General features: G+C 37.0%; 2 protein-coding genes across 13 annotated transcripts in view; one reads left to right on the top strand and one right to left on the bottom strand.

The window, feature by feature from the left end:
- LOC141426873 (dual specificity calcium/calmodulin-dependent 3',5'-cyclic nucleotide phosphodiesterase 1A-like) overlaps positions 1–26,008 on the top strand; it is a 348,580-nt gene that overhangs the window by 187,458 nt on the left and 135,114 nt on the right. The gene's annotated exons all lie outside the window — the stretch shown is intronic.
- Positions 2,649–10,717, bottom strand: LOC141445695 (salivary alpha-glucosidase-like). Its single transcript, XM_074111582.1, has 9 exons — positions 10,578–10,717; positions 8,288–8,452; positions 7,648–7,827; positions 6,869–7,026; positions 6,056–6,181; positions 5,424–5,680; positions 4,356–4,554; positions 3,431–3,538; positions 2,649–2,816 (listed from the first exon to the last, which is right to left on the bottom strand). The coding sequence occupies exons 1-9, from the start codon at positions 10,588–10,590 to the stop codon at positions 2,649–2,651; spliced, it is 1,374 nt and encodes a 457-aa protein (XP_073967683.1). The 5' UTR covers positions 10,591–10,717.

The raw sequence follows: 26,008 nt of genomic DNA, 5'->3' as shown, positions 1-26,008 counted from the left end.
ATAAATCACAGCAATAAGGTGATAACCAATAAATCGCCGCGGTGTTCGCCGTAATTACACTGCTTTTTAGGCCAAAAGGACACGATACAGAAATCACTAGTTTTTATAGTGCTAACTACAAAGTATTGACTATAAAGCGCAGCGAGAGATCTTTGTACAGACGGTACGCGCTTGGACCCAATTGCATCAGAGTTTCGACTCTGAATGCCAATGTAATTTGAATGCCAATATAATCCGCCTTTGTAAGTGTATCTCAAAGTTTGTTAATTGTGTTTTGTTTCTTTTCTTTTGTACAATAAAGAGGTAACACACGTACATACTATGGCTTGGAAGCTACATTTGCAGCAGTAAGGTCTTTTGGTAAGGCCGCGGTAAAACAGCAATATATTGGGTCCTTGATAGATGGTTAGCGAAAGGGTATCCACACGCATACCAAATATAAGGATCGACCCATCTGCCAAAGAACCAGAAAGAGACCCTTGAGACTTGCCATCGTTTCTGCTATATATTCTTCAACGGTGGCAAAAACCTTGGATTGGCAGTAAGATATTATTCAGTTTCTTGCACAAAAAATTCGTAAGCTGCGATCATGGCCTTTACATTTTTGGGCTGCTTCCGAACAGGCGTGTGCCAGAGACATTCTGGGTTGATGTTATTATGCCGAACGTATCCCTTTCACGCAATGCCCGTTATGGTCTTAATAAGGTTTCGTGGAGGCTTTGAGATGTAAAAACGTCGCAAATGGAAACCTTTTGAAGATGGATCCCGTGTTTTGGTCATCTTGCGAATTGGGAAGGGATGCGTTAATGTATTTTGAAAGTGTTTATGGACCGTCAACGTCGGAAGGCATGGTTTTTAGTGTACTGTAGGTACTGACCAAATTTATTAGAGCTCATGGTAGATATAGGTTCATAATTATTATGTATTCAAAAACGTAAAAAAATATTTATACAGTTAATTCATCTTTTAAGCAACATTCTCATTTTTTGAAATCTCTATGAAACTTCTTGTTGGAGGAAATATATTTTCATTTGGGCTTTTTAGCAGATTGTCTTGGATTCAGAGCGAAAGCCCGTACGTATGATCAAATTTGATTAAAAACAAATAAAACAGTTTTTCTTTACAGTGTTATTCGCTACGTTAGGTACCTATATGCTAGTTGCCCGCCATATGCATGTGACAAGGGTAGCGCGACAAAGACACATTTTTTTCTAGTGATCTGTACCACCCAATATTTTAACATGATCCGAGAGCGCCGAAATTTTTCATTAGAAACATATCTAATCTGGGAGCACGGGAGTGCCCCCGCCAAGACGAGCCAAGCGAAGCGCAAGGGCATCGGGGGGCTCGGGAGTGGCCCCGCCAAGACGAGCCAAGCGAAGCACAAGGGCACTACCTACCTTTTCTCGAAGCGCTTCGTCGTATTTTTGAACCTTCTTAACTTGGGTTCGGATTATACCAGATAAACAAAATTTTCAGGATATTATGATTTCAGTGGTTGACTTATTAAAACTATAAAGTTTCTATTGCATAGCTCTTATACTTTAGATTTTATTGATATCTAAAATACCCCGATTTCGTCACTGACTCACTGATGATCATCAATATTCTTAAGGTTCTTCCTGAAGTCCTAGAAAGCTAAAATTTGGTATGTAAGCTAGTAATAGTATACAAACAACGAAAATTCTTAAAACTTGAAACTTTTGACTAGGGGGTGAAAGTTTGTATGAGACTTCCGCAAGTTTTGAAGCTAGAGTTCTGAAAATTGATATAGGGGTTCCTTGTTATCCTTGCTATAAATAATAAGATATGTATTTCAAGATTTTCAGTAAATCATCCCCTACCTTTCCTCCCGACACTCGCTCCGCATGCGAAAGAAAAAAATGAACAACAGAAAAATACTCGTATAAATATCATAAGCAAATTACAAAAAGAAATGAAATCCACAAAAACATTTCATGTTAAACGTTGCCAAGACGAGACCATGTAGCTCGCACTGTCAAAAAGTAATCAGATCTCTTGTAGAGCCAAGTTTCTAACCTTACGTGCCCAGCTCTAAATCTAAAGCCCTAATTTTACACTAAAGTTGCGACGAAATACTACAGCAGTAGCTCGTAGCGAGTAGTTCGTCGCGCGTAGCAGCGTTTTCCCGCTGTTAATCTCGTAGGCGTGCAAACCGTGGACTAAACTGGCGAGTCGGCCGCACGAACCTTTTGCAATTCGTCATATGGGCTTGAACTTAAAAATCTACATTTCCACACAGAAATAGTTTTAAAGATTGAAAAGATTACGAGCTACGCTACGATAGGCTACGAGCTACTACTGTAGTATTTCGTCGCAACTTTAGTGTAAAATTAGGGCTTATAGATTTAGAGCTGGGCACGTAGGGTTAGAAACTTGGCTCTACACGAGATCTGATTACTTTTTGACAGTGCGAGCTACATGGTCTCGTCTTGGCAACATTTAACATGAAATGTTTTTGTGGGATGTAATTAAATGTGAATCATAAAAACTGTTCTTGTATATTCACTAGCTAAACACTATTTAAAAACGTTATTTAGCAAACTGTAAAAAACATTGTTGAAAAGTTTCTAAAAGATTATCTTTAATAACGTTTTCGCACCCTTCTTGTGTCAGAAATGGATGGTCTAGAGAGTGTAAGTACCTGCGTTTTTTCCGCTGCTCCATTGGAACGGAGTGCGAGCCGGATCTCTGGATACGTCCACGAAGTTAACGGGATCATCCGTGTTGCAGGCAAGAGGATCCTTAGTTTCGCTCCATGGGACGAAGCCGTTAAGCATGCCTAATTCTTCACCCTAAAAAATGTTTGTGGAAAATGCTGCGAATATGTTTGGGACTTTTTGGTCAGGACATTGATTATACATATTTAGGGCCTGTTTCACCACTTGTCGACTAACTTTAAGTGACGGATATCAGTGATGCCGTCTCTGTTTGTTTTGTCCGAATAAACAAAGACGGCATTACTTTTATTAGAATTCGTAGAGAATACTTCTACAGTTGGTAGAGAATTTTGGTGATTAATAAATGCTTTTATTATTAATAATTTTGAAAGCTGTAAAAGTTAATCAGGCTTGTTCCATAAATATAACATTAACTGCGACTCCGTCCGCGCAGAATACGTTTATCGGAATCCCGCAGAAACTATGCAATTTTCCGGGATAAAAACTATCCTATTTCCTTCTCCGGGACTCAAACTATCTGTATACGAATTTCATCTGAATCGGTTGAGCGGCTTAGACGTGATTGAGTAACAAGCATCTAAACCTCCAAACATCCAAACATCTTCACAAACTTTCACATTTATAAAATTATAGTAGATAGAATAGGTTTTTTTTACCGAGGATGTACATATTTGAAAGTTCGAGTCGCTTTACTTATTTCCAGATTATGTTCTTAAATTATTACGTACCATGTATGTGATAGCTATACCGGGAAGCAACAGAACAAGCATGTTGTAGGCGTCCACGAGCTGCGGCCTCATACGGGAACCCACTCGGCTTTTGTCGTGGCTGCCACTCTGATAGAAAATAGAAGATGTAACCAAAAATAATATTTTATTTTCACAAATATGTATCAGTTCACTGCAGCAGTCAAAATATAAATATACGACAAAATTTATTTACATTAAAGAGAAAAGAATACATATCAATTAAAATAAAACTAACCTAAACCTAAAATACTTATATATAAAAAAGGACAAATAATAACGAAAACTCAAACAAAATGATTTCAACCAGACCCCTTAGGCAAGGTTCCGAAGATGCTCTTTGAATTTCTAGGCTAATTCTTAGCATAATACAATGTTCAAAGTGCAACATGTCAGTGATGAGGCGTCATCTTATTTATGTAAAATCTTTGCAAGGTTGTTCATTTGGACTTTATTATCTACCTATCCAGTAATTAAGAAAATTTACCGTATTTGAAGCTCATATCTACAGCCATTGTAGCACTCATTTACTGAACTAGTATGGGGCAAAGTAATTTTAAAGACTTGAAATTTTTTAGTTCATTGTGTTTTTGCCTTCGCAGTGTCCTCTTACTTCATTACAGCGGTTATCATTGACATCATAACGAAGTCATCAAACTTATATTAAGTGATATGACTCCTTATTTTCCTTATATTTTAATGCTAGCCTCCTAACCGACTTTATGATAAAAATTCATATTTGTTCCTCTCTCTATATTCATTTTGATATAGTTTCATACTTAATTGAATAATACATTACTTTGCTATTTGTAGCAAGGTTTCTCAAACCTATTTCTTTTCTTTCACGTGTATGTATAACGTCTTTGTAGTCAGAAGCGATGCAAGATGTTAATATCAAAACACATACCATCCAGTTAGCTTGTTTCTTCAAGGGTTTGTACGTCAACCAACGATCTACCGTGTACTTAAAATCCCTTGCATCAGACTCTTTGTTTAAGTCGTTGATGAGAGCCAAATTGATAGGAACGTGTGCGCCTAAATGCATGCCCTCGCCATAATATTTTACTGAGTTCTTTATTCCTGTATTCGCTTCTGTCATCAGAATTCTGGAATAAATAATGAGCGGTTTGGAATTCATTCAGCTAGGGAAATAAATTCAGTATTTTGTAAATAATATTAAATTGGTGTTTAAGTAACTCTAAAATTAATAAAATTGGCTACTGCAACGAACGATTGTGTAGCTAAATAAAATATGTCTTAGTCAGTCTGAAGAGGACAATTCCATATGTTTAATATCATCTAACTTTTTTCATTATATTAAGGTACAATATATAGTCGTTGAATTTATACATGTTTGACAAATGTTTATTTCCTACTCAGATCAAATAAATTATCCCGAGTGAAAATACACCTTATTCTCTGTACATAACCATCTTACGTAACTGGCACTGGAAGGGGCAAAAATATATTCCCTACTTCAAAGAGATTTCTAATGATTAAAATTTGTAATGTAATTGGTCACTTTAGGGTCAACTTAGGTTTCACGAAATTAGGTACGATAATGAGGCGTGTTAGTTACAATTGCGAACACAACGCACTTACTAGCCTAGCGAGCGAAGCGAGCACGTCGCGGCATAGTAGGCGAAGCGTAAGTACCTAATTAATAATTAAATAAATAATCATGGGACACTTGATACCAATTCATCTAACCCCAAACTAAATAAAGCTTGTACTATGGATACTAGGCAAAGGATAAACATACTTTACTTATATAGATAAATGCATACTTAACTACATATTAGTGATATTAAACGTCTAAGATCTGAGAACAAACAAAACAGAAGAGAATTCAGATAACAATTTGATTCCTACCAATGCTGGTTATGTAAGATAGTTATTTACAGCGAACAAGGGGATTATTATTTTTATTACTATTAAGTATATAATTATTATACACCCTGAAATGGCTACTTACCTAGTCATGTTATCTCTGACTGAGATCGCGTCAAACACATCGCGGAACTGTGAGATCATGTCAAACGTCTCCTCTTGGTCTTTGGTATAAACATGACTGAGGTATCCATAGTCTTCGGGTTTCATCCCTGGCTTGCCGGTTTTCGGTTCGTCGGGGTACCTTCCTCCGTATATATCTTTATCCACTTCGAACAGATGATTCACTGAATTCAACCTCATGCCAGCAACGCCTTTTTCTAACCAAAATTTTATTATGTTCTGTAAAAAAAACAGCGTTAACTATAGGGCAGTTTTTTTTATTATTTCATGCTTTTTGATGTTTCTGTGAAAACTTTACCGCTTCCGTGGAATGGGCTAATTATTTGCTCGTTTGATATCCATATTTGTTACAATATTTATGACAAATCGTTGAAATCGTCCTGTCGTTTAGGTTACAGATGGCATCAACGAAATAGACTTGCTAAATAAACAAGCTTGAAAAACATAACCCTCGTTCAGTAAGTCGGATTAAAAGAAAAATAATGGAGTGATTTGGCCTAAATGTCTAAAGGATTGAAGAAAATGGTTTATACTATCAATCAACCATGTAATTTTAAGAGGTTAAAGACACTGTGGCGTAAAGCAATTTTTTACCTTAATCTCGTCAACGACGACCGGATTTCTGTAGTTTAGATCAGGCTGCGACTCCCCAAACTGATGCAAGTAGTACTGGTCTCTGATGGGATGGTAAGTCCATGCGCTTTTTCGGAACAAGCTTATCTAAATAATTAAACATAAACGTAACTACCACACGAATATTTTTTTATTGAAATCTGTGTAATGTAAACACAGGTCAGAAGCGGGGTTAGTATTATTACGACGGTCATAATTTAACGAGATAAGTTTTAAGTGGCGGGGATTTTGACTCTAAGGCTACGTACGCACTATGCGGCTAACCGCACGGTTTTAGCGTGCTGTCTCTTTCTCAAACGATACTTTGAAGTACGTAGCGTTGCGTACGTAGCCTATGGCCAAAGATAATTCAATTCCGTGCATACGCGTCCAAATCATCCCGCCATCTCCTTTTTGGTCTACCCTCGCCATCGATGGCCGTTCTTCTGTACCTTACCAATTAGTGACAGTGTGAGCCTACCTCTCTGGGTGCATGCTACAGACGTGTCCAGCCCACTTACTTACTTATAATATAAGACATTTTAAAATGAATCTAGAATATTTCAGCAGATAATTGGACAAATTTGAAGGAACACCTCCGTAAAAATATTCCAATGGAACTGTTGACTCAAGACGTAGTTGTTTTTTTTATACAGGTACTTCCAATGTAAGAAAACATTCGTCAACCTCAATATAACATTCTAGAAACCATGTTCATCAAAGAGCGATCTTTGAACATTAAATATTAAAAAGGTATTCCCTGAAATTCAACCTACATAAATGACTAATTCATACCCAGTTGTTAGGTGGACTTCGTAAGCCATGATTGTCCATATGTCCAGTCTCCCATATGTACCAATCGCTGTAGTACTCATCTTTGTTCGCTGATTTGACGAACCATTCGCTTTCGTTGCTCGTGTGATTTGGTATAAAGTCTAACAGGACTTTAATATCTAGGAATGAACAAGGTTTAGAATTATTCTATTCTAATGCTACCTCATCATCATGAGGGGAGGAGGTTGCCAATATTCGACACGCTTGGCAAGCGAGTTGGCAAGCGTAGTATAGGATGTAAGGTTGCCAAGAAGACGCTGTTTCTCATCTTTTGGTAGGTATCATCTCTTAGCCGGTTTCTACTGCGCCCATGCAAGAGAGGGAGACAGACAAAATTCTAATGCCGTGCAACAGCGTGACCTTGTTAGAGCCGCGGGTTCACGATGGATGCAGGCCGCTTCCAACCGAAGTAACTGGAGGTCTATGGGGGAGGAAGGCCTATGGCCAACAGTGGACGTTCTACGGCTGATAATGATATTGATGATTATTATAATGAATGCAACCTCAGCCTCTTTATTAAGTTGATTGCACTGAACTTGATACCTAATGATAAATGAATGATGAGTGGTAATCAGTGGTATTTTATTAGATGTAAAATGAAACAGAATAATTAGTAGGTTGTTCATTCATCTACATACATTTATTAGGTACATAGTCTTGTGTATTTCTTATGCAATTAAATATTTATACCGATATACTTTTCAGTAAAATGTAATTAATATGCAAATGAAGTAACTCACTCAGTTCCCGAGCTTTCCTCAGTAGATTTTCAAACTCATCCATAGTTCCATAATCGGGATGAATGCTATAGTAATCGGAGACGTCGTAACCAAAATCTCGCAAAGGCGACTTAAAGATGGATGATAAAAATACCGCATCCACTTTCAGTTCTTTTAAATATTCTAGGCGGTTTGTTATTCCTGATGAAAAAAACACAGCGTGAAATAACATAACTTCACAAAGTCTACAGGTCTAAAAGGTACTAGATACAGGGTTCAATAAATTTTGGGATAGGAGGATAATATAGGTCGATTTATAAGAGCGGGCACGAATGAATTGAATGATAGTGTATATATATAAATACAGGTTGATTTAATAAGTTATAATCGTATCAGAAGTACATACTTGTTTACAAATTATTAGGAGGCTTCTGTATAAAAATATATTACTTTCGTTCACTTTATTCGTGTCAGCTCTTGTGGGTCGATATAGGTAGATCCACATTAAAGTAGAGACTAAAAATGTGTTTGTTTTTAACTCTGTAATTTTCTACATACATCTTAGCTTTTGACTACTTTAAACTTCATTGATAAGCTAAGAAATAAGGGGCTGTTAAGTGTAAGCCTTTAGTACATTTATTTATACAGGTTATATTCATACCAGGAATATCCCCGATGCCATCGCCATTGGAGTCCATGAAAGACCTGGTGTAAATGTGGTATATAGTGGCGGTCTCCCACCAGTCCTGCTTTACGTTGACATTCTCGTACCGTCCATAAACGATTGTAACGAGCGATACAATCGCAAGTACTTGCCACACCATGCCTGAAAGGAACTAGGACATTTAGGAGTGCAAGCAAGCATCTGTAATACCCCTGGTGTTGCAGATGTTTATGGGCGGTGGTGATCTCTTACCATCAGGAGACCCACATGCTCGTTTGCCATCCAGTCGAATGAAAAACATGTGAAAGGTACGAAAATACTCTGATTTTCATAAGTGTTCTGTACCCGAAGTATGACAATCATAACCCTATTACTCTCTCATTGCTGTCCGTCTGTTTGTGTCTGTCTGTCCGTCACATTGTAGAATCTTGAGAACTATAAGAGATAAACGGCTGAAATTAACACGTTATGTGTCAAGTTACCGCTACAACCAATCTATCTATATTATATGAAATTAACCTTATTTCTCTTGGTCACGCCATAACTTGAGAACGGCTTAACTAATTCCATCCATCTTTTTGTAGAAGATACTAAACTGACGGAATAAAAAAAAAATACGCAGAAAATTAAATAAAACGGAGAAACTTAACGACTGAACCCTTTCTAACGGTGTAAATCTTAACCCGTTGGATTAAAACCGCTAGGATTAAAGACATGAAACTTGACGCAACTTTTTCTATGCGTGGCTTATAAAATTAACTACATAATTTTTGAGAATGCCCACGGAAACTTTTGGAGCATCGCGGAATTTCAGTTCAATTGTTAAGCCTGATGATTTACGAGTGTATGCTAGTAAATAATTAAAATACAATACAAAATAAGTGGAGGTTTCATTAAATTATTAATACATTAAATTAGGTACAGCCACCTGCATTAATATCTGTCACAAAGCAGCGTGCAAAAAGATCTGACACGCCCTATCGGTCCTAGAAATGGAGTCGTATCAAATATTTATGCACGTTTTGTTGTGTCAGATATTGGCTGGTGATTGTACGTTAACAAAAAACTATCACTGAAAAAAACTCTACGTTTCGAAGAATTGTTCCTGCCAATCGGATTGAGCAGTAAAATTTTTATTCAGCAAAACAAAATGTTTTCCTCTTACTTCATAATACGGGTTCGTCTGACTTCATTAGAAGTAGGTATGATTTGACCTTTCCGGTTAATTCAGCTGAAGTTTGAATTACTTATTTTTTGTTTGGTTCTTCGGCAATCTGGAGTTTATCTTAAGTGATATTCTTTTGTTTTTTGGTACTTAAAATAATGGCCGTTTGAGATTGGACGTTTGATACGGTTTGTTCATACGGTATGCGGGCAGCAAAAGGGTTAAAATTATAACTTTGTTTTGTTCTATTCAGTAAAGCCACGATAGGTAATGAAAGAGTTCGTACAAAATATAAAGATTGGTTCATAAAGTTATATCAAAAGTATAGCTATGTTATCAATATCACCAACTTGTGTGCCGTTATCAATAGCACTTTTTTTTTGATAGTTGTGAAAAATATTTTTAAATCGGCGTTCTCGATTCACCTTTAAAAGCATATTGATATCTCGGTTATTTTGTTTCAAGATCAAATTAATCTTGAAATAACACCAAGAAAACATCGATAAACCACGTTAGTAATAAAATGTGTAGGTATAGGTAATAATATTATGTGATTTAGTGTTACTTCTATTTTAAGGTTTCATTTAAAGTAATTAGATATGATCATAGAAGTAATTTCTATAAATTCACTTTTCCAAATTTAAAACTGTAAGTAATTCAAATCACTTTACAGTAAAATTAAAAATAATACTTAATTTGTTATTCTTTTGCAGCCAAAAGTTTGTAAGTAATAAAAATTAGTCCATAAAAATCTTCAAATGGATGGTTTCTGAAACCGTTTAGATCTCATCAGATGAGATTATTAATTACAGTAAAAGCGTTATTTCTTATCACTCTAATTGCGCTTTTTACTTGTTTCTTTACTACTACGCTTTTTACTTGTTTTTTTTTTCACACTCGTATTTTTAGAAAAGTTATTCAACGAACTTTTTCATTCATGATATAGGTAGTCAGACTTTGACGCGGTATACTTTGAATATCGATCGAAATATTCGCCAACTACAACAAAAAAATCATGAAAAACGTTTATCGGGGTGATCAACTGATCACGCAGTTGGTTAGCTCAACTAAGCTAAACCAACTACGTATTAAGATATTCTGAATTAATATCAATACACGCACCATAAAAAACCATTTCCTAACCCGATCCTTTTACAACAGATTCTGAAGCCCGTTCCTAATAAACACTTTTAAAGCGACCCTTCACAGCACATAAGTTAGTAACTTAATTTAAAAAATACACGCACGAATATCCCCTTCTCACTGCCGATTAAACATGTTTCCCGTCCATTTATATAGACGACATTACCTTGCGTGTTTTCAAACATCAATTGAATAACTTTCATTGTCATTTGAGTACTTTTATAACATGGGACAGTATTATGTCACGGGGCCCCATACCGTGCGAGTTCGATACTTCCTACCAATGATGCTTACAAGAGTGCTTCTTTAATATAATTAAAAGAATCAGATTATAGATTAATAATGTTGGTGGTTTATTTTTGCGTACAGAGTGTCGGAGATGAGCCAAATGTAAATCAAACTCGAGCTGATTCTGAACGAAATGAATTATATATTAAAAAAAAAAACAATAAAAAAAAACGAACAAGTAATATGCCTTCCGCCGCCTAACTTTGTCTAAAAGTTCATTGCCCCGACTAGTACCACAAAAACTATAAAGGTATAATAATAATTGAATAGGCACTATACCGTTAAGCTATTCGAACACAATCCGGGAGTAACGTAAAGACGTCGCATAAAAAATGTATCTCAAAAATGCCTCAAAACTGAGTATTAAGTAATAAACTTTTAGGCAGATTTCTTTGGCGCGTGGTATAGTCAGTTTCCAGTAAACCCAATTGTCTTGTTCTTGGCATTGATACTTAGGCGAGTTGGGTGGAGGTCAGTTAAAAAAATTACATTATTTTCAGGAAGTCATTCGTTACGTAATTTTCTAAAATTTTCTTTTTCATTTCAGGTAAGCAGTTCACTACAGAGTAATATTTAGTCAACAGTAAGTTAAATGTTTATTTTAATATAATTTAATTACTTCCAACCGAGGAAACTGGAGGTCGTCTATGGGTGGAGGTCTATGTCCAACAGTGGACGTCCTACGGCCGATATGATGATGATGATGATAAATACACTTACTATGTTTAACTGTTCGTGTTCCCCATAAATAAACATATAAAAAAAATATTAAAGAATAACGGATATTTCCGTGTATTTAACTATTTTTGAGTATTTATATAATTGTTAGAATTTATAATACACCTTTATCTTGATTTGGAAGTGTCAATGACTGGTTTTGTAGAAGTTTTGAGAAGATTTTTATGCTGATTTTGTAAAAACAAACTATTTCAACTCCGCATATCTACCACTTTACTTCAATTCTTGTGGCTATTTCATGGAACAAAACCGCGTAAGTGACTTTTCTCAGAATCCAAACATATTTTGAGTAAAATTACATACATATAATATAAAAGACGTCATAGCAAATCTACTATAAAGTTTAGATGGTTAAATATGTAAAAATGGGGAAAATACATCGTTTGTTCATCATCTTACGCGGTATTTAAAAATGTATTGTTATATGACTTTTTAAAAACATATGCTCGTCTAATGGACTAATCTGTTCAAAATACAAATAGGTAAAAAAAAATGATGAGCGGTTTTTTCTTTTCTTTTCTTGTTTATGAAGTGACGATTTAAAAGCTTGCATATTTAGTCAACGGTTTCAAAAATGGAAAACTATTTTAAAACTAATTGAACTATGCATAATAAAATGAATTAATCCTTAATATAATTGAATAGATTCATATTCGTAATCATTAATTGTTTTTCACGAAACTAAATCGTTTTAATATTTTTGCACAGTTGTCATTTTGAGGTTATTTCCACGCCTAAAATCCTCCATTCACAAACACCGTGCTGGCTGTTCCCAAAGTAAATAAAAAAAAAACACTTTATTCCCTAGAGAATACAAAGGAGCTTTAGTCTCGATATGCAGAGACTAAAGTCACATTTTAAGAGCATGAGAAGTTTAGTGAAAAAATAAAAATCGTAAAATATGTTGTTAAGCGCAATACTCGGTAACGGCTGGACCGATTTCGCTAATTCTTTTTTTGTTGTGTTTGTTATTATCAAAAGTAGGTTTTTATGAAAGAAAAATTACAGCGTGGGCGAAGCCGCGAGCAACAGCTAGTTAATTATAATTATAAGTAAGATTAACTACGATTGTTTTACTACTACAATTGAGGTTAAAATCCGGGTTAAGCGTCGCTTCGGGCATATCTTCCCCGTAGCCTTACCACTTCAAACTACCCAGACTTATTACCATGTCCGCATAACTGGGTTAGGGACCTTTGTTTTGTAAAATATTTGTACCATTATGCTGGGCACTTTAGGCAATTTAGCCGTAGTTGCTTCATATATCACGTGCCTTTTTAGGGTTCCGTTTCCATAAGGTGTTCCTACTATCAAGGTTTTGCTTAGTCCGTACTTTTGAACTGTTAGAAGTAGACATTTTAAAATTACTTGGCAATACTTGGGGTATGTATTTATTATTGCTAGGTATTTATTTCCGTGTGGTGTCGGGTTAGAATAACACGTCTCCATTTCTTCCGTGGATGTCGTAAGAGGCGACTGAGGATATAGGTTAAAGTATAACTTAGGCGACAGGCTGGCAACCCGTCAAATTGCTAAAAGTGGCTCCGAAGCGGTGACGTATCGTGTGCTCTGCCTACCCCATTTGGGAATACATGCGTGATGGTTGTGTGGTGCTTTCGTATACTATTACCGTTATAGCAATCCCATTTCCTAATAGTTCCTAATAGCTGTGTTTTTAAAGGTCAGCAATAGACTAATTACTCTCCTTAAGTTGTTGGTACCCATGGGCAGTGGTGATAATTTCCTGTCAGATGACCAACATGCTCATTTGTCTCCCTTCATTATAAAAAATCTTATTAATATTATAAATGTGAAAGTTTGTGAAGATGTTTGTTACTCAATCACGCAATAACGGCTGAACGGATTTACATGAAACTTGGCGTGCAGATAGACAATGATCTGCATTCAGAGGTAAAATACTTGATATCCCGTTAATATGTTCCCGTGGGAAAATATTTTAAGTTTAAACAAGAATAGAGGGCACTATCCAAGAACGGTGACGTACCCTGCCTCGGCTCTCAAGATGACGTGGTAACTTCGTTTGCAATCAATAGATGGCGTTGTGCAAGCGAACGTTGTCCTCTCAAATTGTTCCCGTAACCTTTTTGCAAACCAAACTCTAAGACCTTTATTCATTGCGTTGCCATGGTAACAAAATCGTGTAAGTAACGATTGTCGTTGTAGTCCGTGAGCCCAGCCCCAAGTTACCGACGTAATATGCATCACGATTAGATGCTGGCACACGGTGGAAAAAGTTGTGCTTCTCAATGAGTGAGTCTCACGGTAGTTTCATGTTCAATATTGTATGGCATTTTATATTTCAATATCTAAGGTTACTGAGTATGACTAATATTACGAAACGTTTGTAATAATTTTGGTCAAGATGTCACATGACGCAGGAAATCGTTTTTGCCACAGTCTGTCAGGCATTTCCGGCTATTTCAAAACTGACAGACTTATGTTGCCCCTCTCTGCCGATAAAGGGCTACATGATGCCACGTGTTTCGTAATGATGTCACATGACGTAAAATGACCTTAAAATTTTGACCGGAAGAGAAGGATTTCTCAAACTTCCGGCTAATTTTAGGTGCGATAGTTCTTTGATTCTTGCTCAGCACAACTTTTTCCACCGTGTGCCATGCATCTTATCGTGATGTCATGTTACGTAGGTAACTTTGGGGCTGGGCTCACGGACTATTGTGTATTTCAAAAATTGCACGGACATAATTATTATTATACATGAGACGGCATTAAGCTATTTCTAATGCAGACGAAGCCGCGGGTTAAGGCTAGTAATGCTATAAAGTGGTGTGGTGTGTTATCTGTGCGTGCTTGTGTGCCTGCGTGGGTATTTATTGATCTTGTATGCTAAAACAGCGAAACGAGTTTGAATGACATTTGGTTTGTAAGTAGCTGTGGATCTAGAAAATGACACATACTTATCTTTTAATCCGATGTACGGTCAAGGACTTTAATCCATGAGCCACCATGAAACCTTTTCAAAGGAAAAGTAATTACGATTTTCCTTAATAATTAATGCGATATCACTGTGACGTTTACTGTGAAATGGTTCCATGGTGGCTCGTGAAAATCCTTGACCGTAGGTAACGCATGTACAATCCCAAAATCTTAACCGCTAAATCTAGACATTATGGAGTTCTTGATACCACTTTAATTAATAATATTCCTTAAACTCTCGTGAGACGTGATTAATATCAACTGATAATCAACAAGGTTCGACTCACAACTTCAAATTGAATGAAAATCACGATATAATGGAGATTCTTTCTAATTTAGCTAAATCCCGAAATTAAAATTCAACTGCTCATAAACCTACACCAAATTATTCACGAAAGCAAAGCTACCTACTATATAGTTCATAAAAATAACCTAAATATAGTAAAAAAATATTTTATGTGCATAGCATAACGATCCAAAAACAAACTTGCCGCTTTCGACGTTTTAATTTGAAATTAATAATACTGAAATAATAAAATTGTACAATAATACGGAGCCCTTCGACAGTGAACCCGACTCGCACTTGGCCAGTTGCTAAATTGGATCTATCTAATCTGATCTTATAAAAATATGATTTTATGAGAGCAAAGGGCTTTTGTTAGTGAAGGTATACGAGTTTCCCGCGACCTGGGGTAATGTTTTGATAAGCTGTATTGTTCTCTATTACATTATTACCAAAGATAGGATTACTAACGCATTATTATAAGTTCTTATGTAAAAATATGGGATAGGTACTGTCAGTAGCAGAAGTAGATCAGCGGTTACGGTGCTCAAAATTATAAGAGAGTTTTTAGATCATTATAACCGCTCATCACTTCTGCTATTGACTGTCCTCAAAAACAATGTCACTAAACTTTGAAATATGGGCAGTCAAGAGCATAAATATCTATACAGCCATAGTCAAATATAATGTACACATCGGCCTTATGGTTAGTGGCATAAAGATGGCATAAAGGTGTTTTGACACGTCTTTATTAGGTAGGTAACGTTCATATATTTATGCCCTAAGTTTAGTAGACGTCACAGCTTAGGTGACCGAGGATCTGGCAGCTTCCTCGGACAAAGAATTACCTCTTAGCTATTCAAATAGGAAACGTTGCCAGCAACTTCGGGACCTTGCCTAAGGGGGGTAATCATCATCATCAATATGTCAGCCGAAAGACGTCCGCTGCTGGACGTAGGCCTCCCCCAAGGCTCTCCACTCAGACCGGTGTTGTGCTTTCCGCATCTAACACGATCCCGCGATCTTAACCAGTCGCTCCATCTTCTTGTGGTTGTCTTGCCTAAGGGGGGTACTTTAAGCAATTTAATTTAGTTTTAGGTTTATTTATTATTATTTAATTATTGAATTTGACATGGATTGTACATAAAGTTCATTGTCGTAACTCTTTTAGTAAACGGCTGGGTTCGAAAGGGATATGTCTAAGATATTTTTATGTACTTACATAGTTTTAATTTAAAAATAGTACTTAGTAATATCATGGTATTTTATGCCCTTAAATGAACATTGTTAACTTCAGGCAAATTAATTTATTGAATCAGGCGTTACTTTGCAGAGGTCCATATCAATTAATAACTACTTAGCTCACTCGCGACCTTATGATAGCTGCGTCTAGGCACAGTATAACAAGTTTCCCTACAGTAATCCGACGGAGACGTCTAGAGAGAGCAATCGTGCGGGGCGTGAGGGGTGAGACGCGGGTGGGAGGACCCCAGTTGCATACTTCGCCGTTCTTAGTAGCTTGGGACAAGTCTTCTAGGGCTATCGCGTTTTTTTTACATTTAAATTTATAATAAAAAAAATATGGTGCAAACGACATGTGCTGTAAGTGCGTGTAAATCTTCATTTCGCATGAATAAGGAACTAAGATTTCATCTATGTATATAATAATATTTATTTATTTTTTTATATATATAAATTCAATAACAGGAACTTAAAATCCGCTAAGTCTAGAAACCGAAAGAATTTGACGGTTAGAAATCTATGAAAATATATTTTGTAGAAAAAAAATGTTTTTTATTTCTAAAATAGTATATATTTTGATACCTACTTCTTACCTTTAGTAAGTATGCCACACCTAATTCATTTTGTTTTATATATTTTCGCAACACGCAATATGTACCGATTCGTGAAAGACATCTATCTTCCAAATTTTAAATTTGTGACAAACCTTCCTTACTTGCCTAAATACCTATACAGGCTGCGGTATCGCTCAACTTCAAAGGCGTCGGCCTACTGTAGGGAAAACTTGTTATACTGTGGTCTAGGTATGCAGCACACGTGTGCCTTTGCAGCACCTGCGCCTCCACACTAAGACCACACATCCATCACAAAAACCCAAATATCACCACCACTATACTATGCTGACGCGTTTTGAACTAACCAGAGTTCATCATCAGAGCAACACAACCGTTCAACATGCTACTAGATGTTAGAGTCTAACAGTTATGCTAACATCATATTATCTGATGATGAATACACTATCCATTATATTCTGACTAGCTCAAGTCTTAAGTTTTGCAGTCTTGGCAATACAAACACTATCCCATTTTAATAATTAAATTATAAAAATTAATGGAACAATGTTGCTAACGACTTCACCTCTCCTGACCTTTGGCATCAAGCATTTGTTCAATGCAGCCATTTTGCAGTAATAAAACCTCAGATAAAAGTGATTTACCTTTCCTCGCACCTCACAGGGTTGCTGATATTTTTTTCTGCTCGTGTATTTAGTGCAAACACACACCGTCTCTTTCTTAAGCGACACTGAAACGGGACGGCGCGATAAAACCGCGTGGTTATAACTTGTAGATTATTATAATTACGGCCGCTCAAGCAGAGGATCGTGGGTTCAAATCTCATTCTAAGAGGGGGTCTATGCCCAGCTGTGGGTTGTATATAGCCTGGAATGATGATAATAATTTTACAGACAGAATCAGTCATTGTCTATGGTGATGCCTACTGCATCGAAAAATGAATAAGGTAAGTACTGTGGCAGCGTTAATAAAATTTCAACTCGATTTATACGTTTATGACTTTTAATAGCTTTTATTCAATCATTTCTCTCGATTACAACTATTTTTCCAAGACTCCATCGCACATGTTCGCCTTTAAATTTAAATATTTGAATCTGGAACTAGATTGCCAGCTTTAGGTACAACATGTGCAAGGAGTTCACAATACAGTACCTTTTTGGCAAGTCCTGGTTTTGCCATATCCTATTTATTATTATTAGAATATAGATGCAGCCAATGTATAGCGAAGCAGAAAAATAATTCGGGCAAAAATGGAATTTGCAGTGATTTTTTGAAAAAACTATAAATTGTCTCTTTCTAAAACGGTTTTCTTTATGCAGTAGGTAAAGTACCGGTAGTGTAAGGTTGACGTCACATGCAAATATATTATCTTTTCTGTGTAATCTTGAATTTCAAATCTTCATAAGGTCTGTTAGAAGTACATTTTGCTTCAAACTTGTTTTTTCGTTCCAAAACACGCATTGTTAAGCTTTGATATCTATAGTAAAAATAAATAAAAATAGTTAAATTATACCGTATTGACAAACGGTTCAGTAGCAGATGTAAAGGTACACTCTGCTGAGTTTTTACTCACTCTTTCGACGGTAAAAATGTAATATTCTTTTTTTTAATAAAAATATAGCTTTCACGAGTAATACTGTTGAATTAATTGAACAAAATGTTCCGTATTTTAAATTTGAAGGAACAATAACTTCAGTGTATTTTATTTCCACTACACTAAACATCGACAACAACCCTAGCTCCTTTTATCATGATATTTTAGTATTTTCATCGTTTCCTTTTATGAAAAGGTTGGGAAATGATGATGCAAATAAAAACCGTTTTCAATGTGCCGTAATTGTGTTAACGATTTACGGAATAAAATATAACCAATATGACAGTGAAACTTTAACGCATAACGGCATATTAAGCCATGGCTAATAATAATAATAATAAAACTCTTTATTGCCATAGTATAAACAAGTAGATACAAAATACGCATATTATAATTAGGTACAAAATATAGGTCTACACCTTGACAATGGGTGCCGGTCTCAGCAAATGCTGGCTTTAATTTCCAGCGCTGGTTTTCAGGCCGGACCTAATAAAATATTATCGATAGGTAACCTTTAATTTAAAAACTCATGCGTTAACTATTCATCATCATCATCATCAGCCAGAAGACGTCCACTGCTGAACAAAGACCTCCCTCATAGAACACCACAATGAACGACAACTCGCCACTTGCATCCACCGGTTACCCGCAATACTCATAATGTCGTCAGCCATTATACCAACCATAATTCATGGGACACTTGACACCAATTGACCTAGTCAATAATAAGAACTATTTCATATTTATATCAATTTATGTCAAAAAGTGTTCAAAAAGGTATGTCTAACCCTGCAAAAACATATTATTAATCGTCTATAAATAAATAAATAAACAGTATACCATCACCCTTACTATAAGACCACGACAGGCTGAAACACGATGCCTTGCAATTAAACCGACCCCCCCCCCTCCTCCACTTCAGACGACGTATTGTAAATGATCTCGTCAGCCACAACTTACGCTAACGCTGTTAAGGACGCAATAAAGATGGATGACGTCACTACTGACGTCTTAGACGTAAAACGTTGTAGCGGGTTATATTCGTCGTGCCATGAATGATAATGTTTATGTACTTAAAGCCCAATTTGAGTGGCCTCGAAGTTGATTAAGTTTAAGTAAAGATGTTTTGTTATTTTGTCAATTGTCATCATCATCATCATTTCATCCCCATTGTCGTGCATTGGATCGATTTTAGGGAGGTATAGGTACTCGAGTCCAGAATAAGGGGAAATAAGTTTTTTTTTTATTCGACTGGATGTCAAACGAGCATGTGGGTCTCCTGATGGTAAGAGATCACCACCGCCCATAAACATCTGCAACACCAAGGGGTGTTGCAGATGCGTTGCCAACCTAGAGGCCTAAGATGGGATACCTCAAGTGTTAGTAATTTCACCGGCTGTCTTACTCTCCACGCCGAAACACAACAGTGCAAGCACTGCTGCTTCACGGCAGGATTAGCGAGCAAGATGGTGGTAGCAATCCGGACGGACCTTGCACAAGGTCCTACCACCTGCAAACAAAGTTGACAGTTCATTGCACACAAATGTTGTCACAGTTTCACCAGTGCTGTAATATCGTTTTTTTTATAATATCGATAAAAAAAAATGATACGAAATAATAATAAAATAAATCTTTTATTTGAAAGATTTGAAAAAAACCTGTTGAACATCGGTAAGGACTACGTTCGCCATTTTGTTTTGTTGACGTTTCATATAATGACATTTGACTTGACTGCCATCGGTTTGCTGGGAACTATCTTTATTTTTTTAATGGCATAGGGGGCAAACGAGCAAACGGATCGCCTGATGGTAAACGATTACCGTCGCCCATGGACACCTGCAACACCAGAAGAGTCACAAGTGCATTGCCGGCCTTTTAGGTAGGAGTACGCTCTTTTTTTGAAGGTTGCATCGGTCCGGAAATACCGCAGGTGATAGTTCATTCCAGAGCTTTGCTGTGCGAGGCAGGAAATTTCTGGTAAAACGTAATCTATGTGGTGAGGATGGAAGTGTTGTCGCGTAGGGCGGTGGCGGAAGGATGCGGCAGGGATCAACCCGAATAACTCCTCGGAGCACTCCCCGTTGTACATGCGATAGAGGATGCACAGTAAAGCTACATCTCTACGCAGCGCCAATCTCCAGTTAATGTGATTTTTTTCTTATGTTGTTGATTTATTTTTGATTGTGTTATCCTTTATGTCGTTTTAGGCCTAAAGCTATGGAAATAAAGCCCAAAAGTGACAAACATTTACATTCCGCGTTTACACAAGGTTATATCGACATCTTTGTATCGACTCTATTTTTTTTTTGCTATATCTGGTAACATTTTCAGCTGTCAATCTAGTTCGCCTAATTTTGGACTCGAGTATAGTTGGTAGTTTGCGCCGCAGCACCAGCACTGGCTTTCCAACCTGCTGCCTACTCAATGCGTGCCATAGCAATAAATAATAAATATTTTTTGAATTTGAATTTGAATTTTTATAGTATCTTACCCTATTTTACGTTCCACTGCTGAGCACAGAATTCCTCAGAATAAGAGGGCTTGTGCCGTAGCTCCCACGCAGCGCCACTGCGGATTGGGAACTTCACACACATTGAATTGATTCGCATTTTGTGCTGGTTTCTCACGATGTTATCCACCAGCCTGGTGGTTTAGACGACCAGATGGCCTAGTGGTTAGAGAACCTGACTACGAAGCTTGAGGTCCCGTTCGATTCCCGTGTCGGGGCAGATATTTGTATGAAAAATACGAATGTTTGTTCTCGGGTCTTGGGTGTTTACTATGTATTTAAGTATCATCATCATCATCATCCCAGCCTATATACGTCCCACTGCTGGGCACAGGCCTCCTCTCAGAACAAGAGGGCTTGGGCCATTGTTCCCACGCGGGCCCAGTGCGGATTGGGAACTTCACACACACCATTGAATTGCTTCGCAGGTTTGTGCAGGTTTCCTCACTATGTTGTCCTTCACCGCAAAGCTAGTGGTAAATTTCAAATGTAACTCCGCACATGAATTTCGAAAAACTCAGAGGTGCGAGCCGGGGTTTGAACCCACGACCCTCTGCTTGAGAGGCCATAGGTCAAACCAATAGGCCACCACGGCTTGACGGGTGATGTATACATATCATTTAATAATATTGTAAATCTGTTTAAAAAAAATACCTCGTTGAGTTTCTTGCCAGATTCTCAACAGAGGTTTTTCCGAACCGGTGGTAGATTTTTTTTGACATTCATAAGTGCTTGTTATGGCCTAAATTGAATAAAGATATTTTGACTTTGACTTCTTACCAGAGAATCTGCATGACCACTATTGAATGCTTTTGACTACTACTTACTACTTGAAGAAAAGCGAAGCACAAGACATGAACAGCTTCGTAAAACATGAACCTTTTTCGCAAACAACCAACTCCTTATTAGCGGACGCGTAAAACTACATCAAAGCCAAAATTACGCCGAAAACTAAATTACGCTGAGTCCATCAAACCATTACGTGTGACGTCAGAGCCGATAGATTTAATCCCTTTGTGCTTAGATTTCGAGTTCACGGGGTTTTGGGCAAATTGAATAAGGCCGCTAAACGCATCGGAGACCTCAGGGCGATCGGGTGCGAGTTGTCTTTTACGGTTTCCTTTTTGTGACGAGGTCGTTTTGAGAATAAATGTAGGAACGAACCGCTGGAGAAGTGCCCAAAGTTACGCCAATCCGCCAATGACTTGATAACTTGAAACTGATATCTATCTTTCGAATTATGAAATTGCTTGTTTCTGCTGAAACACGATTAAGCTAATTTTAGCTCGTTTTGGGTTATACATTGATTTTGATTGTTCAAAAAAAATCTGTTTCATTTGTTTCCCCGGATATAAAACCAAGCTAGATCTAATCGTTAAAATCGAATCATTAGAGCCGTGATCTAAACTATATAATAAGGGGCTGTTTCACCATCCATTGATTATTGTTAACTGACGGTTAAATGTGATGCCGTCTCCGTCTATTCGAACAAAACAAATAGGGACAGCCCCAAAATGCGCTGTTATCCAAACTACTTAATATAAGAAATGCGAAAGTTACTTTGTGTCTGTCATGTTGAATCTTATGAACTGTTTAAATAAAATTTGGTATGAAGACAGATTCAGAGCCGAAGAAGGTTATAGAATAGATTGTAATAGTTCCCATAGGCGCGCGATTAATGAAGAAGAAAGAAAGAAAGTAAATACATTTATTCGTGACATTGACTTACAGTACAGACAATTACTAAAACGACAGACAGATGGGGAAAACAGTGTCACGAAACGGACCCACCTCAGCATAATGCCGGCTCGAGAGCCAGCGCTGGTCTTCCGGTGGGACCGAGAGGCCGTCATTGTACGCTGCACGTGCGACCGGACCGTGTCTTAGAACGCGAACATTATGATCAGTGCTGCCAACACAAGGGCGCTATAAGTATTTGACATACATGGCATTTAAATACATTGACAACTGACTGCAATAGGGGCATGTTATTGTAAGGGTATTCCTATCTACCGTTGTATGCTGAGTTCATCTCTCCGATTAACTCCTTGCAGACGAAGCCTGGGGCAATAGTCAGTACTTTATAAAATTAATAACTTTAATCAAATAAGTAGACTTTCATGTCTTCAGAAGCAATAACCCAACCACATTAGTAAAGTTAAAAAGCTCCAGGCATTGTTATTACAAAGTTAAATATCTCAAAAAACCGCTTAACGGATTTTAATGAAATATAGCTAAAAACCAACACAAGGAAATTTGCTTTTACATAAAAAAACCGCAGAGTTTGAGAGCTACGATGCCACAGACAGAATGACAGACATTGACGTCAAATTACTAATTACTAACACCTCTGTTTTCGCGCGTGTTAACATTAAAATATTATTGATTCATTTCAAATTCTTCTCCGCATAATAGTAATCTTTAAAAAATCTTAAAATATAATATTCAGCCCTTTTGAAACCGGCATTGCTCAAATGATTTATGTTGTTGACAGTCAAATTACAAATTGTAGATGTCGAAACGTTAATTGTATTTGCCAACGGCGCAATGTGGTTAATCTGAAATGTTAATCTATCTGTTGGATGTTACATGAAACCAACCTCACTAAAGTTATTAAATTTGCTTGTAATGTAAGTTTGGTGATGTTATTATTGGTTGTCTTTAGACATAAAGTGATAGTTAGATCGAAGCCACGTCCGAGTAGATTAGAAAAAACTTTAAGGGCTCCATCTCTGGCCTGTATTTCGAATAGGAAAATATATATATAAGCTTAAACGGCTTAATGCTTAATCTTTATTAAACATTTTGCAAATGTAAATTAGCATTGTTTTCCCATTCACGATTTATATTTGTAAACAACATGACACGAGTGGGTATTTTCGAGTGCCTTGAGTTTCAAGACTTTCAAGAATGTGTTCGAAAACACTTGACAGCAATAAGTGGCGGTTAAATAAAATAGGGTACTTTCGTTATGAATGATTGTTAACTATGAATTTATTTCAAAGTGGTTTCATAATCATCATCAGCATCATCATGTCAGCCGTAGGACATCCACAGTTGGACATAGGCCTCCCCCATAAACCTACAGTTGCTTCAGTTGAAAACGGTTTGCATGCACCGCAAACCCGCGGCTTTAACCACGTGATCCGTCCATTTCGTTGTTGAACTTTCTAAGCTACGCTTGCCGATCCGCGGTATCCATTCGTGAAATTTTCGCCCTAAACGGCCATGTGTTATCCGTACTATAAGGCCCTGCCCATGGCCACTTCAACAAGCTAATTCGCTTGGCCATGTTACTTAGCCCTCGTTCTTCTACTTATTTAGGTATGTCCTAATTTCTGTTTCGATCCCGTAGAGAAAACCCAAGCAAGTTCAGCGATTTAAGTATCAAGATGTAACTCATGTAAATAATTATTTTCAAACTAAGACAAGCAGCAATGTTAAGAAAATGAGCGGAGCGGTGGCGCGCATTATAAAAGATAAAACTTTCATACTTATTAAATTTTATTTCCCTTTTTAGATTAAGTTTTGAAGTTGGTTTATTTTTAAACAAACAGATAGTTACATTCGAATTTATATTATGTAGGTAACCTAAATTCTTAAAACTTAAAAGATAAACTTCAGTTTTACGTAATTAGTTAGATCTGCCGACGTCGCTCGCCTTATTATTTTTCCGTATAAATTTCTCTGTAATAAAAACGCCTCAGTCGTCAGCAACGTGATACTCCGCTAAAAACGATACGGTATTAATCTTAGCAAAAGTTTTAGACGTGAATAAACGCCACCTTAATACACTTAAATAAAAATCACTACAGAAAAAAAGCAAATACATTTACTGCCTACAAAATTGTACCCAAGTAGGTATACATCTTCACTTAAGTATAAGTAGACACATTTATATATGTGGCAAATGGCTTAGGCTCATTGCGGTGAGTACTATGCTTTGCGTTGGTTTTCAGTCTGTACCTACCTATACCTAATGCTATCCACAAAGACGCGTGGTTTTGTCAAAATTAGACATTAATGACATTGTAATAAGAGCCACGGCACGCGTCATCGTGAATGACTCTACCTATATCTCTACACAGGGCATAGACATTACAGTGAACAGCGGATTGTCACCCTGTGGAACAGCTGTGTATTTACAATATTTTAGAGTATCGCGGTCATTATTAAATAATCTTATGAATTAAATTCGCGTTTTGTTCCGCCTACCTTTTTAAATGACAGTTATACCAGCATACCCGCAATTCTCCAGTCGTCACGTAAGCATGGCGCATACAATTCATAAAATTAGCTGCGTATTCGTTTAGTTTCACTCGACCAAAGCTCTAAATAAGAACTTTTTAACAACAACAGTAATAAACTAATAAAGTAATATTGATGGGCAAAATACAGGGGAAGCGGTGCCCTGGAAGGCGGAAGAAATCATGGCTGCGGAATATTAGGGCGTGGACCGGGATCAGAGCAACTGTTCCGGATGGCTCAAGATAGGGAGAAATTTTCAGAGCTAACGGCCAACCTCCAGTAATGGAGTGGCACTTTCAGAAGAAGAACAACAACAGTGTCATGTCAACAACCTAGGATTGTTTAATTTAAATGGCGCTATTTTTTTTAGAATTAGTTAATTCTGGGTTCTCCTTATTCAGAATCACGAGCACTATTGATTTGGACGAAGAAAAAAAGTGTCCCTAATTTTTTGTCAGTTTTGTGACTTTTTTTCATATAGTTTATTGGGGTCGTTACAAAATGGACACAGAATATATTAGCATATATTAGGGAGCTTGGCGACTACACTTGAATATCGCTAGATGGCGTTAAGTATCGTGAAGTCTAACGTTAATCTCTTGCGATTGGCACATTATATTAGGGAGCTTGGCGACTTTGCTTCAATATCGCTAGATGGCGTTAAGTATCGGGAAGTCTAACGTTACTGTCTTGCTTGCGATTGGCACATTTAGTTAATTAACCAATCACCAACGTGCCACAAAGATGTCAAACGAACTTCACCATACTAGCCTACCATAAAAACCCTAATTTTAATAATATAAGGTAGATGGACTCAACTAAGGTAGACGGACGAAAGCGAGCGAACGTGAATAAAAAGTCGACATATTTTCCCCATTCCTATATAAAAATACTTGTATATTTACGACCTTTTGTGCACGAGGCAAATAAATAATGCATGGCGTGAACATCCAAGCAGTAATTCATCGTTTGTTCTGC

Source organism: Choristoneura fumiferana, chromosome 3 (genome assembly GCF_025370935.1).
Source record: "Choristoneura fumiferana chromosome 3, NRCan_CFum_1, whole genome shotgun sequence".
Lineage (NCBI taxonomy): Eukaryota > Metazoa > Arthropoda > Insecta > Lepidoptera > Tortricidae > Choristoneura > Choristoneura fumiferana.
Note: the sequence above shows the minus strand (reverse complement) of the source record. Positions and strands in the feature narration are given on the sequence as shown.

What these genes read in the sequence shown, in the direction of transcription:
- LOC141445695 (XM_074111582.1), bottom strand. An exon ending in GAGGAAAGCTCGGGAACTGA is followed by an intron (nt 7,027 to 7,647) that starts GTGAGTTACTTC and finishes GTTCATTCCTAG; the next exon opens with ATATTAAAGTCCTGTTAGAC. An exon ending in GTATAGCTATCACATACATG is followed by an intron (nt 2,817 to 3,430) that starts GTACGTAATAAT and finishes AACATTTTTTAG; the next exon opens with GGTGAAGAATTAGGCATGCT.